General features: G+C 45.8%; 1 protein-coding gene across 5 annotated transcripts in view; it reads left to right on the top strand.

The window, feature by feature from the left end:
• LOC311100323 (endoglin-like) overlaps positions 1-18031 on the top strand; it is a 47968-nt gene that overhangs the window by 19070 nt on the left and 10867 nt on the right. For all 5 annotated transcript variants that reach the window (XM_084141200.1, XM_084141204.1, XM_084141201.1 and 2 more), the window contains 6 exons: positions 10491-10610; positions 15312-15483; positions 15644-15830; positions 15959-16064; positions 16327-16528; positions 16949-17097. In XM_084141200.1, the coding sequence (XP_083997326.1) occupies positions 10491-10610; positions 15312-15483; positions 15644-15830; positions 15959-16064; positions 16327-16528; positions 16949-17097 (936 nt within the window). The remainder of the gene's footprint in view (positions 1-10490; positions 10611-15311; positions 15484-15643; positions 15831-15958; positions 16065-16326; positions 16529-16948; positions 17098-18031) is intronic.

Below are 18031 nucleotides of genomic sequence, written 5' to 3'. Positions count from 1 at the left end.
GGAGCCGGGGTCTCCCCTGAGGTGACTGGGGTGTGAAAACACACCCTCATCCAACAGCCTGCATGGGGAATGGGGCTATGTGTGCTGAATACAGGTTGATATAAAAGTTGTACCCCAAATTGTATAACTATATTTAATTCAAATTATAGCCATTTGGGAGTTAAATTACGTAACTGAGCCAAGATCGGTGCTTAGGAGGAATGTAATCCTACACTGCTATTTCACCCCAGACTTAATTTTTCATTCTTTGACAGTGTCTGGTCAGCACGTATTCGTAATTTCTTATCAGTGCTCTCTCCCTATAACACACACACAAACACTTTCTCTCTCATCTCATTGACTGTTTGTCCCTCTTGAGATGCTGTAGCCAGTACACTTCCTCAAAATAGTTTTAATTACTCTAAGATAACTCAAGAAATCTGTAATTAATTTTGACGTTTTTGCCGAGGTCTTAGTTGCGCAATTTTACATCTAACTAAGATGTTTGGTGCAGTATTTCTGAAGTGAAATAATGTGCATGAAAACTAGTCATCTGTCGTTGAATGACAACTTAATTGAAGAATCCCTACTGTTGACCAATCACCGATGAAGGAGCATAGACATCGGCTACCGAACTTCGACAAGCCTCAAGAGAATATGTTGTGTGCTCGAACAGCTGGAAAAAACCTGCTGAATGCTGTCGAACACCAAAACGAAAAAAATATATAAAGAAATGTCATAATATACACAAAATTAGGAACACCTGCTCTTTTAGACTGACCAGGTGAATTCAGCTGAAAGCTATGATCCCTTATTGATGTCACCTGTTAAATCCACTTCAATCAGTATAAATGAAGGGAAGGAGACAGGTTAAAGAAGTATTTTTAAGCCTTGAGACAATTGAGACAGGATTGTGTATGTGTGCCATTCAGTGGGTGAATTGGCAAGATAAAATATTTAAGTGCCTTTGAACGGGGTATGGTAGTAGCTGCCAGGCACAACGGTTTGAGTGTGGCAAGAACTGCATCGCTGCTGGGTTTTTCACGCTCAACAGTTTCCCAAAGCACATCCAGCCAACTTGACACAACTGTGGGAAGCATTGGAGTCGACATGGGCCAGCATCCCTGTGGAACGCTTTCAACACTTTGTAGAGTCCATGCCCCGACGAATTGAGACTGTTTTAAGGGCAAAAGGGGGTGCAACTCAATGTTAGGAAGGTATTCCTAATGTTTTGTACACTCAGTCTATGCGTGAATTGTTTCGACTGGGCAGCACTCTGTGCTGTGTGTGCGCGCGTGTGTGTGTGGGGTGGCGGCTAACCTTCCTGATAGCTACTCTAGCAAAGGTGAGATTGCAAGTGTTCATTTGGCCCATTTATTAGCAGCAAAGATTTTCATACAGGCAGATGTCATTGCAGTAGGTTCCATAGTTCATAGTGAACATGCAAAAAATACAGGCCTATTAACATCAAACAAAAACAGAATGAGCATCTGTAGTTTTCACACAACCAATAAACTGTGTGCAGAACTACCAGTGGATGGAGAATAGAGTTATTTGTCCCCCCCCTTCTGTCTCTCTCTCTCGCTCTCTCTCTCTCCCCCCCTCTCTGTTTGCAGAGTATTTCAGTGCTCACCTGCATGCACTCCACACAGACAGAAAAACAAATCACTCCTTCCTAAACAAGAGTTCACATGACCTTCCCCCCTCCCCCGCTCCCCCTCCCCCCTGCCAGGATTCAACTCTGACCATTCCTCAATGTCCACTAGGCACTGTAAACAAATATGATGGAATATTAGGCCCCCTAAAGAGGGGAGGTGGTGACAAAGGTGTTTGTGGAAGGGTGGGGTCATATAGGAAGTGTGGCTGCCAGGCGGTCTGTGTATGGGTTCAGCCTTGGAGGGGGGGTGGAGGGACAGAGGACGAAGGGAAGAGGGGGGTGGAAGGCAGGAGGGAGGGCGCTTGTCAAGACCCCATTGATGTCACATTCAGGCACGGGTGTGAGGGCCTTGGCTCACAGCCGAGACTGGACCGTCGGAGGGAGGACAGTTCTTTATTCAAGGACATTGAGTTTTGGTTTAAAGTGAAATTACTGTTTCCCAGCTGATTTGCAAGAGTAAATCCTATCGACTCATATATTAGTCAAAGACACATCCTTGACTCTATTGACTCAAACTGAGTCAATAGTGAATTATTTGCCCGTACCAGACTGGTAAACTGTCAGATAACAGGAACATTTGTCACACATTTACTGTATACTGTGTGCTTTTCAAGAACTCACTCATCAATTAACAATAGGATTCCTAGCAATAGGATTCTCAACCACAACCTATTTCCAACCAGGATAACAACACACCTAGGACCCTACTATGTTTAATCGAACGGGAAGTGTACAGTCTAGTTGTCAGCAAAGTACATAGTCTTCTAAGCAATGGCCACTTCACTTGTTGAGGCAACTAGAGGTACATTTATATCACAAACCCCAAGAAGAAAGAAGACATGTATCTTTCAGCTGACTGATTATTGAGTAATTCTTCAGTGTATTCTTCAGGGAGTTTCGATGATAAACATATTCTGACACTACTAAAAAGACTAGTCAAGCAGTGTGCTTTAATGCTCTGTGACGAAAGACAGTGGCGAGGGCAACTGATCATTTAATCAGTTAGACATGTTACCAGCAGCTCTGTCTGACTCATTGTCCCTGCTATTATCACACACACAGCAGCCAGGTCACCCGTGATACAAGTCAGTATTCGACGTCCATCCATGTCCGAGGACGTCGGGAGACGACGTGGAAACAGGCCACTAGGGGCAACAGTGAGCGCTGTTACCTTCAAGTAGGTTTTGATTTTGCTAGGGTACTGTGGACAAGGATGGTGGGTAGTCATAAGCATCTGCCTCAGGTGCCAAAGGTTGCATGTTCAAATCCAGCAATAGAAAGTAGATTTTTGTTTTAAGCCTATCCCAAACCTTAACCCTTACCTTAACCATCAGAGTCCACCCAAAAACAAATTTTTGGGATTTGTTTCATTAGTCCATTGTTGACATAGTCCCAAAATGTTTTGCTTGTCAGCAATCAAGTTTTCAAGATATGTAACTTTCAAAAGACAAAAATCAGCCCATTTTGGGACTATGTCAACAATGGAGTAATGAAACAAATACCAAAATAATGTTTTTGGGTGGAGTTTTCCTTTAACCCTAACCTTAAAAATCCAGAAATAATGCCTAAACTTAACCTTAAACACTTTGAAAGCATCTGCCTCTGATGTCAAAGGTTGCATGCTCATATCCAGCAATAGAAAGTTGTTTTTGAGAGTTTTGTTTTGAGCCTATCGCAAACCTGCCTGGCGTTTCTAATGGCCTGTTGACAGCAGCTATTGTGGTGTGTTGTCTGTCTGTTTATGTGTGTGTGTTGAACATGGCCCTTGCAGAGGCCTTGTGTATTAGCCCTGTGGTAGGCCTCAGACAATACACTGGTGCTCTCCTCCGACCAGCTCCAAACATCAGGGGTCCGATTATTTCATGTCGGCCCCTCGCCTCAGCCCAGCGTGGCCCTGTCAGAACTCATGCTGTCAGCAGCACGCAGCAGACGATCAATTTAATAAGAGCGAGTAGATACGAACAAAAAGACACTGTGTTCCTAAGCACACTCATCCACACAAAGAAACAAAGCCAGCAGCCAAGAAAATCCAGCTCCAAAACAAGCAAGAGATTAGAGATTATTTTTTCGTTTTCAGATGCGCTACGTCGGGATAAAATATGAATAGTTAATTCCCCAAAAGCACCTCTTCAGAACTGTGTTTTAGAGGTATTTAAGTACTTTCCTCTACTTCAATATTCTAACAACACAATGGGATTCACAACTGCAAACCTTTCACCTTCCTTTCCTCCCTACTGATACCCAAAGGAAGTAAATGCCAATAAATGTATGGTAATTCATTGGGAAGTTCAAAGAGAATATATAAATGTCCTGTCTCCCTCATCTCTATCTTTGTAAACGTCACTAGCTTATAACGCATTCTTGACTGTGGTCAATAATTACAAGAACATATTTGACTTAACCGGAAGCTGAAGGCCAACACTGTTCACCTGTTGTTCACTGTGGTATGAACTCTGAACTACACTCAATAAAAATATACACACAACATGCAACAATTTCAAAGGTTTTACTGAGTTACAGTTCATATAAGAAAATCAGTCAATTGAAATAAATTCATTAGGCCCTAATCTATGGATTTCACATGACTGGGAATACAGATATGCATCTGCTGGTCACAGATACCTGAAAAAAAGGTAGGGGTGTGGATCAGAAAAACAGTCAGTATCTGGTGTGATCACCATTTGCCTCATGCAGCGCGACACATCTCCTTCGCATAGAGTTGATCAGGCTGTTGATTGTGGCCTGTGGAATGTTGTCCCACTCCTCTTCAATGGCTGTGCGAAGTTGCTGCTCAATGGGTGATGTCTGGTGAGTATGCAGAACATGGAAGAACTGGGACATTTTCAGCTTCCAGGAATTGTGTACAGATCCTTGCGACATGGGGCCGTGCATTATCATGATGAAACATGAGGTGATGGCGGCGGATGAATGGCACGACAATGGGCCTCAGGATCTCGTCACGGTATCTCTGTTCATTCAAAATGCCATAGATAAAATGCAGTTGTCCGTAGCTTATGCCTGCCCATACCATAACCCCACCGCCACCATGGGGGACTCTGTTCACAATGTTGACATCAGCAAACCGCTCGCCCACACGATGCCATCTGCCTGGTACAGTTGGAACCGGGATTCATCCGTGAAGAGCACAGTTACATTTACATTTACATTTTAGTCATTTAGCAGACGCTCTTATCCAGAGCGACTTACAGGAGCAATTAGGGTTAAGTGCCTTGCTCAAGGGCACATTAACGTCATTTAGCAGACGCTCTTAGCCAGAGCGACTCACAAATTGGTGCGTTCACCCTATAGCCAGTGGGATAACCACTTTACAATTTGGGGGGGGGGGGGGGGGGGGGGGGGGGGGTTAGAAGGATTACTTTATCCTATCCCAGGTATTCCTTAAAGAGGTGGGGTTTCAAATGTCTCCGGAAGGTGGTGAGTGACTCCGCTGTCCTGGCGTCGTGAGGGAGCTTGTTCCACCATTGGGGTGCCAGAGCAGCGAACAGTTTTGACTGGGCTGAGCGGGAGCTATGCTTCCGCAGAGGAAGGGGAGCCAGCAGGCCAGAGGTGGATGAACGCAATGCCCTCGTTTGGGTGTAGGGACTGATCAGAGCCTGAAGGTACAGAGGTGCCGTTCCCCTCACTGCTCCATAGGCAAGCACCATGGTCTTGTAGCGGATGCGAGCTTCAACTGGAAGCCAGTGGAGTGTGCGGAGGAGGGGGGTGACGTGAGAGAACTTGGGAAGGTTGAACACCAGACGGGCTGCGGCATTCTGGATGAGTTGTAGGGGTTTAATGGCACAGGCAGGGAGGGCAGCCAACAGCGAGTTGCAGTAGTCCAGACGGGAGATGACAAGTGCCTGAATTAGGACCTGTGCCGCTTCCTGTGTAAGGCAGGGTCGTACTCTCCGAATGTTGTAGAGCATGAACCTGCAGGAGCGGGTCACCGCCTTGATGTTGGCGGAGAACGACAGGGTGTTGTCCAGGGTCACGCCTAGGCTCTTCGCACTCTGGGAGGAGGACACAGCGGAGTTGTCAACCGTGATGGCGAGATCATGGAACGGGCAGTCCTTCCCCGGGAGGAAGAGCAGCTCCGTCTTGCCAGGGTTCAGCTTGAGGTGGTGATCCGTCATCCATACTGATATGTCTGCCAGACATGCAGAGATGCGATTCGCCACCTGGTTATCAGAAGGGGGAAAGGAGAAGATTAGTTGTGTATCGTCAGCGTAGCAATGATAGGAAAGGCCATGTGAGGATATGACAGAGCCAAGTGACTTGGTGTATAGGGAGAAAAGGAGAGGGCCTAGAACTGAGCCCTGGGGGACACCAGTGGTGAGAGCACGTGGTGCGGAGACAGCTTCTCGCCACGCCACTTGGTAGGAGCGACCGGTCAGGTAGGACGCAATCCAGGAGTGAGCCGCGCCGGAGATGCCCAGCTCGGAGAGGGTGGAGAGGAGGATCTGATGGTTCACAGTATCAAAGGCAGCAGACAGGTCTAGAAGGACAAGAGCAGAGGAGAGAGAGTTAGCTTTAGCAGTGCGGAGAGTCTCCGTGACACAGAGAAGAGCAGTCTCAGTTGAATGACCTGTCCTGAAACCTGACTGGTTTGGATCAAGAAGGTCATTCTGAGAGAGATAGCAGGAGAGTTGGCTAAAGACGGCACGCTCAATAGTTTTGGAAAGAAAAGAAAGAAGGGATACTGGTCTGTAGTTGTTGACATCAGTGGGGTCGAGTGTTGGTTTTTTGAGAAGGGGAGCAACTCTCGCTCTCTTGAAGACGGAAGGGACATGGCCAGCGGTCAAGGATGAGTTGATCAGCGAGGTGAGGTAGGGGAGAAGGTCACCGGAGATGGTCTGGAGAAGGGAGGAGGGGATGGGGTCAAGCGGGCAGGTTGTTGGGCGGCCTGCAGTCACAAGTCGCAGGATTTTATCTGGAGAGAGAGGGGAGAAAGAAGTCAAAGCATAGGGTAGGGCAGTGTGAGCAGGACCAGCAGTGTCATTAGACTTAACAAACGAGGATCGGATGTCGTCAACCTTCTTTTCAAAGTGGTTGACGAAGTCATCCACAGAGAGAGAGGAGGGGGGGGGGGGGGGGAGGATTCAGGAGGGAGGAAAATGTGGCAAAGAGCTTCCTAGGGTTAGAGGCAGATGCTTGGAATTTAGAGTGGTAGAAGGTGGCCTTAGCAGCAGAAACAGATGAAGAAAATGTAGAGAGGAGGGAGTGAAAAGATGCCAGGTCGGCAGGGAGTTTAGTTTTCTTCCATTTCCGCTCCGCTGCCCGGAGCTCTGTTCTGTGAGCTCGCAATGAGTCATCAAGCCACGGAGCTGGAGGGGAGGACCGAGCCGGCCGGGAGGATAGGGGACACAGAGAGTCAAAGGATGCAGAAAGGGAGGAGAGGAGGGTTGAGGAGGCAGAATCAGGAGATTGGAGGGAGAAGGATTGAGCAGAGGGAAGAGATGATAGGATGGAAGAGGAGAGAGTAGTGGGAGAGAGAGAGCGAAGGTTGCGGCGGCGCATTACCATCTGTGTAGGGGCAGAGTGAGTAGTGTGGGAGGAGAGCGAGAGAGAAAAGGAAACAAAGTAGTGGTCGGAGACATGGAGGGGAGTTGCAGTGAGATTAGTAGAGGAGCAGCATCTAGTGAAGATGAGGTCAAGCGTATTGCCTGCCTTGTGAGTAGGGGGGGACGGTGAGAGGGTGAGGTCAAAAGAGGAGAGGAGTGGAAAGAAGGAGGCAGAGAGAAATGAGTCAAATGTGGACATAGGGAGGTTGAAATCCCCCAAAACTGTGAGGGGTGAGCCATCCTCAGGGAAGGAACTTATCAAGGCGTCAAGCTCATTGATGAACTCTCCAAGGGAACCTGGAGGGCGATAGATGACAAGGATATTAAGCTTAAATGGGCTAGTGACTGTGACAGCATGGAATTCAAATGAGGAGATAGACAGATGGGTTAGGGGAAAAATTGAGAATGTCCACTTGGGAGAGATGAGGATTCCTGTACCACCACCCCTCTGACCAGATGCTCTCGGGGTATGCGAGAACACATGGTCAGACGAGGAGAGAGCAGTAGGAGTCTCCAGTTCTCCAGCATGCCAGTGGCCATCGAAGGTGAGCTTTTGCCCACTGAAGTCGGTTACGCTGCTGAACTGCTTTCAGGTCAAGACCCTGGTGAGGACGACAAGCACGCAGATGAGCAGAAATTCTTCGTTTGTGCAAACCCACAGTTTCATCAGCTGTCCGGGTGGCGGGTCTCAGACGATCCCGCAGGTGAAAAATCTGGATGTGGAGGTCCTGGGCTGGCATGGTTACATGTGGTCTGCAGTTGTAAGGCCAGTTGGACGTACGTCCAAATTCTCTAAAATGACGTTGGAGGTGGCTTATGGTAGAGAAATTAACATTAAATTATCTGGCAACAGCTCTGCTGGACATTCCTGCAGTCAGCATGCCAATTGCATGCTCCTTCAAAACTTGAGACATCTGTGGCATTGTGTTGTGTGATAAAACTGCACATTTTAGAGTGGCCTTTTATTGCCCCCAGCACAAGGTGCTCCTGTGTAATGATCATGCTGTTTAATCAACTTCTTGATATGCCACACCTGTCAGGTAGATGGAATATCTTGGCAAAGAAGAAATGCTCACTAACAGGGATGTAAACAAATTTGTGCACAACATTTTAGAGAAATAAGCTTTGTGTGCATATGGAACATTTCTGGTATATTTTATTTCAGTCCATGAAACATGGGACCAACACTTCACATGTTGCATTTATATTTTTGTTCAGTGTAGAATAGGCTTCTCTGACCCTCTGTACAGCTGGCTACCAGCCTGCTGAATCCTGTAGCTGCCTAGTGGCTATCTAACCTCCTCCAGGACCTCTGAGGCAGATAGTGTGCACTACAGGAGGGCATCCATGCACATCCTGTCCTCTCTCTGTCAGGGTTGGGAGTCCACTGTATGAGTCTGGCCAGGTGGACATGTTGACTCTGCTGTCACTGGAGAGGGGAGAAGAGATTAGTTGAGTGGATATGGATAAGCCTCTCACCTCCACTCCTGGTGCCCCAAGCCTCTCACCTCCACTTCTCCTGGTACCCCAAGCCTCTCAACTCCACTTCTCCTGGTACCCCAAGCCTCTCACCTCCACTCCTCCTGGTACCTCAAGCTTCTCAACTCCACTTCTCCTGGTACCCCAAGCCACTCAACTCCACTTCTCCTGGTACCCCAAGCCTCTCAACTCCACTTCTCCTGGTACCCCAAGACTCTCACCTCCACTCCTCCTGGTACCTCAAGCCTCTCAACTCCACTTCTCCTGGTACCCCAAGCCTCTCAATTCCACTCCTCCTGGTACCTCATGCCTCACAGCAGGAACTGTTGCTGGACTGGGATCACTGGTGTTGGACTGGTGTTGGATTGGATTCACTGGTGTTGGACTGGTGTTGGACTGGTTTCATAAGCTGGTTCTGCTAGTGTTGTGCTCGTTTGACTGTAGCATTGGACAGGTGTTGCTGTAGCCTGTTCCTCTGCTATAAACTCCTTGGCAGCTCCAGTCAGAACTGTCTGTCTGCCAACACCTGCCACTTGGGATGAATATGTCATATTTTCACATTATGCCATAATTACACAGTGACATATAGTAGATATTTTCCCATTGCTAGAGAGACACATAATAATGTTATGTATCTTATATCAGCTGTCTCTATCAAATCACACAAGTGACCTACCATCAACGGAATTATTTGAATCTTGTCGTCTCTGGAATTGAAGAAGTAAGGAAAGCGGTACATAATTTAGCATGTGGGCCGTCCTTGGATCTTTCACACGTATTGTGCTGATGTGATGCCTCTGGAAGGGAACAGAAATGCGCTTTTCTCAATGAGTTACTCTGTGGGAGAGACAGAACACAATAGAAACTCTTGTGTTGAGCTGTCAGGCGACAATCCAATCCCAAGCCTGGTCCCTTCAAAGTAAATGAAGGTGTTAGATTAAATTTCGAACGCCATGTGTTACCCCACCACAGGATCATTAAATTGCAGTGTGGAGTCATTATATTTTGATGACGCCGTGCACTGACTCAGTGAAATGTAATAACACTGTTGGAGAAGTAGATCTTTCAGCATGGTGGTGTGGAGTCCATATACGTGTTAGGGGAATAGATTGGGCACCAGGTTTTGTGTGTTTGTGTGTGTGTGTGTGTGTGTGTGTGTGTGTGTGTGTGTGTGTGTGTGTGTGTGTGTGTGTGTGTGTGTGTGTGTGTGTGTGCGTGCATTATATGCTAGTCAGTCAGACAAACATGGAAGCAGTAAGCCTCATCCTATAATTTGTCATACAGTACATTTAGCATCTATGCCAGCTCACAACTTATCAAGAGACACTCATAAACAATGACATTGCATATAGGCCTATAAGGTAACCAAACAGATTAGCTCTCAGAATCCTACAGTAGACATTGCCCTCTGTGCGACCCCTGTGTGACCTCTTCCCCCCAAAAATGATACCGCTTGATTCTTGATTTTTTTTCTTCCTAATCACAGCAAAGTTCCTGTGGGAATTAAAGCCACCACCACTTCCCCTGCCAGCCACATGTTGTTTATGCTATAGCTACTGAACATACCATGCATGGCTCTGTTTTGAATGTACAGCCATTGTTGATGTGGTGATTAAGTTGATGTGTACTGTACACTCAGATGGATGGTGGGGTGGGGGTTTGGGGGTGTATAAGAATGGTTTTTCTTGCAGTAAAAAACTTGGGGTGAATTGTGATAAACATGATAATATCATGCTGTTTTGCATTTACAGTCATCACAAACTTGAATGTATTTTTCTTGAAGTTTAACTTGATTCTTCTGTCCTTTTCTCTAGGCTCCCACAATGTTTGAACTAAACATGACCACTGCCAAGCCAATGCACCTCATCATCACCACAGACTCAGAGCAGGTCATATACTCTGCGGCCAATGCTAACATGGATGTCAGCTTATACGTAAGTATAGCACCTCTTCTCATTTAAGTGTTTCCTTTTGCCACTTGTTTCCTTGGGGTTGTTTATCAGTTAGTGTAAGGGCATTACAGTATGTCAGTGTATGAAAAGTACACAAAAAGTTATATGCAAATTTATACTCCAGGAATTACAGTATATCCTAGCCGGGAGAAAAGCAGATGCTGACTTATATTAGACTTACACTTTAATGCCCAATCGCCTAGAGAAATAGAGAAGGACTCTCAATAGGTATTGCCTGATAGATAGCTGGCTGCATTGCCTGATAGCTGGCTAATGGGGGCTTGGCAAGGACTGGGAGTCTAGCCTGGCAGCTCTCCTGTTCCTGCCAGCTGAGCTGCTCCACTCTACTCTGCTCTGTTCAGCTCCAGTGTTTGGAGCCGGGGAGGGAGGGGAGGGTAGAGCCTCACTGCCAGGCCTCCCTACTTCCATAGTTAATCAGGGGAGAAATGCTTTTCTGCAGGCCCAGATGGGCCCTCCAAGCCAGATGTTTGACATAGAACCAGCCCCAGCTGTGCAAGCCCCTGGGGCAGTTTGGAGAAGCAATTACCCTTGTTTGTTTAGTTTGCCAGTCCCCAAGGACCTGTGTGTATTTCATATCTGGTACACATTATAAAAAGAAGCTTAAAGTGTGTTGGAGTAGGGAACAAGTTAATAGTCTCTGTCAGACACTGGGGATGTATAGTGTTATAGTGGAGACATTAACTTGAGTATTGTGTTGTTCAACCTATCTACTAGATTTACACACTTCAAGTGAGGTTTTAGAAAGAAAGGACTCCTTCAGAAGAGAGATGGTGTGTCTCAAAGGGTTTCGTCTTGTCAACCGAAATTTGGAAATGAAGCAGAAGGGACTGATAGGATGTTTTCTTTGGGAGTTTGACAGTAAATGATAGTGTTATTGATTTTGGATCCCTGCCTGGGACTCAAACCACCCCTTGTCTGTAGGCACCCATTCTCTTGAAACAGAACTCTTGCTTTTTATCACAATGAACACAAGTACCAAGCTGAGTTGAGAGTTCAGACCATGTCCACAGCCCAAGCATCCTCCTCTTGAGCTCTGCTCCTCACACAAAGTGTAAAATAAATAACATTATATTTTATCTATTTCGACCCTCTATCCTCTGTTTAAACTTCGCCATATTAAGGTGCTGTTAAAAATCAATAATCTTCCACAATAAATAGGATGATTCAATGTTTACAACACTGTCAGCAGTCTGTGATAGTAGGATAGCCTATCATGTCATGCAGAGAGGGGGAACATTTTACATGAAGAGGGGATGTTTGTGTGGGATGGGAGGATGGTGTGTAGTGGATCACCTGGGAGTGTTGCCATTTTAATGGAAAAAAACAGCATCTGGTGTCTGTCTGAGGAAGTGCGTCACGAGGATGACAGATCTGCTGGGTACATGCCCAGTGTTCTATCCAGCTGTGACCGGGACACGGAACAGTCACCACACACTCAGATGGGACCGAGTACATTTGCGTACATTCACAAAAGGCCACCGACCTGTGGGTTCATCGTCAAGGTTCAAGGTCTCGCATCCTCAGTTGCCCCTCCTCCCATCCTCACTGTTGTAGATCTTGTCGTTAGTTCTCCATCTAATATGGGGTGGTAATTTAGCTTCACACCAAGACATGATACACAGTGGGTGTTTCTCAAAATGCGAACTACCGCGCTCCGAGCACACAAATTGGAGCACGGGAGGCTCGGAGTATGAGTCCAAATCAAAGTATGCGAAACGGAGCACGGAGGGCACTTCTCGAATGCGTACTCCGTTTCTACATATTTTGAAGCATGCATCGATGCAAGCTTCAACGGAAAGTATGCAAAGAAATATGACGCAACCACGTAAAAAATGACATAACATTTCTTGAAATCAATGGCGGCCATTATTTGAGCTGAAGAGAGAGAAAATACACTCCGACTTCAGAATGAAATGTTGCCTATTCACATCTCATATGTTGTCTGACTACAATATTTTATCTTGATACATTAATAAATACATACTGTGTTAATTTTGAAATGTTTACCTGCCTTCGTACCGTAGATCGCAAGCCCATAATAAGTAAATAGGGCTAACTGGCTAGCTACTACTGTTAGTTATGAAGTAAAACGTTTGGTTTGTGTATATCTTGTTTCGTCTATTGTTGCAATTGTCCTGGCTGGAAGGAGGTTCAATGAATGGGGAGGTGAAGCGTGAGGTAATACAGTAAAGGGAGTGCGAGTGCTTCTCAAATGTTATGTTTTATGCATTCTCCACACTCTTGTCCTCACAAGAACATACTCAAGAGAATGTTGTCAGAGAATGCACTCGGAGCATGAGAGTGCGGAGCACGGTAGTATGCATATTGAGGAAGACTATGTTATGTAAGAGTTGATGACCCCTCTGGCGTAGTCCCCTGCACGTCCTCGTGCAGACAGTTCACGATGCGTCCTTGGAGCCAAGGGGACAGAGACAGACAGATAGGCGAATGGCCTTGACCTCGAACCTAATCTATTTTGGATGGGTGCCTGTTCTAAACAGCCCACCAGATAGCTCTCTCTGACAGTGACTTAAATCCCCCTGACTCCTCGGTGATAGCAACGGCACAGACACACAATGATGAGTGTCACGGCTACACACAATACAGAGTGTCTACACAGCATCTGAGCGATATGGTACCTAGCTGTCACGCCAGGGTTCTCCACGGGGTTAATGAGGCAGTACGAGAGGAGAAGAGGGGAGTAGAGAAGAAGAGGAGAGAAGTGAGGAGAATGAGAGGGGAGGATATAGGAGGAGAGAAGAGGAGTGGAGAAGAGGAGGAAGAGAGGAGAGAAGAGGAGAAGAGAGGAGATGCGAGGAGAGAAGTAGAGGAGAGAAGGATGCGTCTTTCTATTTCGATCCACATTAAACAAAATATACACGCATGAGAAGGACCAATCAATCACACAGGTTTACTTGGCTTTCAGCAGAGCGTTCTGGCTGGCTGTGTGGGGTCTGGCTGCAGCTGGCAGGCCTTAACACACACATACACACACACTGACCGCTAACATGGAGGTCCACAGAGAAAACAATCAGTGGTCTTCTTTCCAGCCCTTTAAGACCTCGACCACCAGGAAATATATGGACTTTATTCCTCAAACACCAAAATCATTGCCAACACAAGGGCTGCTGCTCTCTCCCCCTTCCCTAGCCTCTTCTTGGCAAAACACTGAGCACATACTGTACCTCCTGTGAGTTTGTGCAATGCAGCGTAGCTAATTGTTTGTTGTTGTTTTTATGCGATCCATTATCATGAAATTAATTGTAACAACACATCAGACCTATATAAGTCCCCCCAGTCCAGAACAATTTGTCCATCTGTGTGCTATATTAGCTGGAATGCAACGGGAATAGTGATGAGAACATTGATGGGGGAGAAAATGAAGCCATTGTTGAGACAGGATCCAAAGGGAAATGGATATCTGCTCCATCCATCTGCTCTGAATAATATATAAAGGGACTCTATTCTCAAGATCTTGGGCTAATGATCTAATTGTTTTTTTATATGCTTATAGAAGTATAATTGTCTTTAAACCAATATTTGATTAGCAAATGAGTACAGATTGGGCGCGACTCTTAGGTTACACCGAAATGGCACGTAACCGATACATTAGAACACCTACTTGAGTGCTTCATGTACATTCCATTATTCCCCTGGCCTGTTCGGGAAACAGGGGAATGTGTGCTGTAGTATGCATGCACTAGGCTGGATGTATATATTTATACCCGTATGGAGCCAGATTCCAGCCGACTCCACTGACGCACAGAGTTAAAAAGGTCCCCATTTCCCGGCCCCACTCAGGAAGCGAAGGAAAGACCTTGGCTCCAACGGGGTTGTGCAACCGGCCTTGTAGACACTTTAGCATAATAAACATTCCTTTTCAAATGGCCCTGCTCTGCTCAGAGAATAAAGAGAGAGAGAGCGAGGGAGAGAGAGAGAGAGCGAGAAAGAGAAAGAGAGATGGAGAGAGAGAGAGAAGGAGAGATCGAGAGAGAGAGAGCGAAAGAGAGAGGGAGGGAGGGAGAGAGAGAGAGATGAAGATACAGACAGACAGAAAGAGGGAGAGAGAGAGACAGAGGGCGAGAGAGAGAGAGAGAGGGAGGGAGAGGGAGGGGGGCATGCTTTAATGTGGCTGTTGTCAGACACATTGGGCAAACATGAGGTAGCAGCCTCTAAATAAGGCGCTGACTCACCTGATGCCACGGTAACAATGAGCAGACAAACAGAGCTGTCTGACCCTCCTAGAGGTAGAGTGGCTTAATGACTTAGGGTTGTACTGTATATTAACAATAATCCCTCCACGTACATAAAGGAAATTAAAAATAATGGAGTGGATCGTGTTAACAGACAGATTCAATCAAACTTGCCTTGTACATTTGTTTTGAACTACTGCCTAAGCACACACCTCTTCTTAAGAATCTACTTGTGAGGGGAGTTTACCTGAGAATAGTAGTTAATAAGTCGTTTGTACATTTTTACATTAGCCTCTCAAATACTATTCTGTGATCTAGTTTGACCAGAGGACAAAGCGCTACTGTGAATCATTTTTGCAATACAGGTTCAATTGAATTGAACCCATAGTATCATAACTTGACATACAATAGATGGAGTGTCAAAGAGACCTGAAATGAAATGTCTAATGTATTTTCCTTTACTCACCAGGTGGCCAATGACTCCAATATGATGTTGATTGGTTCAAATGTCGACATCCAGAAAAAAGCCCTGCCCACAGACAACAAAGATCTAGTGAGATGGGCCACCGAGGAGTTTGGTGGGGTGACGTCTTTCACCACTGTCCAGAACCCAAGGAGCATCACTTCCACAGGGAGAGAGGGTAAGACACTGTCAGATACAATCAGATACATACAACGTACCTCAAGCTTACACAACTCCCACAAACTGTCCGTTTTTGCTGGGTTTGTTAATATAAACTGTGACCGAAGAATGGCAGATTATGTAACAAATCTGAATAATAAATATTAATGATTTTACAGGAACAAGACTCCTTCCAACTGGCTCCAACAACTGTACTCTTGAAAATGAATGGCATTCCCTCAAGCACTATCTGACGTTAGAATCAAACATACCTTCATCAATCAAGTCCTGCTCGAACCAGCCTCCCAACAGTCACACAGAGAAAGAACTATACATCGTTAACATCCCTGAGGATGTCAGCATTCGGTAAGACACCGAAGAGTCTCTTGGCTAAAAACATTAGCAACACTTTCCATGATAGTGGCCTTATACAGGTTATTGTAATGGTTGTTTGTGCTCTTGAACGGTAAAGCAACACTATTTTGTTGTTCCAGCAATGTCTCTGTGCACGTCATCAGTGAGAGGCAGATCAGTCTGTTCCTAAGAGGACCTCAGGGTACCATGTGGAGCATCCATGACCCACAGCACACCAGCTTCTGTGTAAGCACTGGATAACATCTACAGTTAATTCAATTGTAGTATCAATGCCTGAAAGTGAATCACCAATGACTCAGACATTTTACCTGCATTTGTCTGGTCTTCATTTCAGGCCCAGATCAGTATGCATTTTGCTCTATGACTGACAAAGGTGTCCTATATAAATTGGGAAAAACCATACAGTACTCTCTATTATATTATAATAATAATATAATAATAATATTAAGTCTCTCTTTCTCTCTCTCTCTCTCTCTCTCTCTCTCAGTCTAACAACGTGATCATGCTTGCGGTCTCCAGCATGATGCATAAGATCCCTCCCACGGTCGCTATCACCACAGACAGTGCCGTTGCTGTACAAAAGAAGGCCTTTGAACATTTCAAAGCCAGCACCATCACCAGCTATTCTGAGATCCGAACCGCGGGCAACATGGTCACACTGGTCCTGGGGAATAAGGACCACACTCCAGGTAAGATACAGTTACAGTCACAGTGAGCATAGTAAATATTAGCCGCTAGCAAGGGTAGCATGACTATGGAGTTGTGTTAAGACACAGTTCCTGTCAATTGTCTGTACATTTGACAATTGTTCTGATTAGTTAATGAATGTATGTAAGTAAATGCAAATTCCGACACAGAGTGACCAATTCTACAATCATAAATGATCATACTGTTGGTGTATATACTGCAATAAAAATATGCTTTAGCAAGCTTTCTCAGTAATTGGTAGCTAACACTATGCCAGTGTTGCCTGCTGGCTCCTATCTTAGCCAACATTATTATTATTATTATTTATGATTTTATTAACAAATATATGGTACACCTATCCTGTAGTATCATGTATAAATGCATTCTTACTGACAGGTGAACGTTGTGTCTTGCTGTCTCAGTCACAGAGGCTGCACCAACCGAGTCCACCCCATCGCCCCCCAGCCCCCCTCAGATGCCTCTGATCATGCAGCTGTACACCTCTCCAGACTACCGCTCCCCTCTGGACCCCAACGTCAAGGTGCAGAGCGACAAGAGGATCTACGCAGAGGTGAGAGCCCTTTGAGTTATTTCACTCCGACACCTTCCTGCTCTTTTTAATCCTCTCCCAGTTCCTCTGCCGTGCCCAACTTCTCCCTCTAAGCCCTGCACACCTTCACATCTGCATGACTCCTAACACACAAAGCAAAAGTCTCTGCAATAGAATGGCAATCTACAGGAATTAAAGTTTGGGGATGTAGCTACATCCAGGAGAGGACTTTAAAAAATATATATGTTGATAGTATCGTCAAATGTATATACAGTATAACACCATATACACTGCTCAAAAAAATAAAGGGAACACTAAAATAACACATCCTAGATGTGAATGAATGAAATAATCTTATTAAATACTTTTTTCTTTACATAGTTGAATGTGCTGACAACAAAATCACACAAAAATGATCAATGGAAATCAAATTTATCAACCCATGGAGGTCTGGATTTGGAGTCACCCTCAAAATTAAAGTGGAAAACCACACTACAGGCTGATCCAACTTTGATGTAATGTCCTTAAAACAAGTCAAAATGAGGCTCAGTAGTGTGTGTGGCCTCCACGTGCCTGTATGACCTCCCTACAACGCCTGGGCATGCTCCTGATGAGGTGGCGGATGGTCTCCTGAGGGATCTCCTCCCAGACCTGGACTAAAGCATCCGCCAACTCCTGGACAGTCTGTGGTGCAACGTGGCGTTGGTGGATGGAGCGAGACATGATGTCCCAGATGTGCTCAATTGGATTCAGGTCTGGGGAACGGGCGGGCCAGTCCATAGCATCAATGCCTTCCTCTTGCAGGAACTGCTGACACACTCCAGCCACATGAGGTCTAGCATTGTCTTGCATTAGGAGGAACCCAGGGCCAACCGCACCAGCATATGGTCTCACAAGGGGTCTGAGGATCTCATCTCGGTACCTAATGGCAGTCAGGCTACCTCTGGCGAGCACA

The sequence above is a fragment of the Coregonus lavaretus genome, assembly GCF_964263955.1.
Source record: "Coregonus lavaretus genome assembly, chromosome: 24".
Classification (NCBI taxonomy): Eukaryota; Metazoa; Chordata; class Actinopteri; order Salmoniformes; family Salmonidae; genus Coregonus; species Coregonus lavaretus.
Note: the sequence above shows the minus strand (reverse complement) of the source record. Positions and strands in the feature narration are given on the sequence as shown.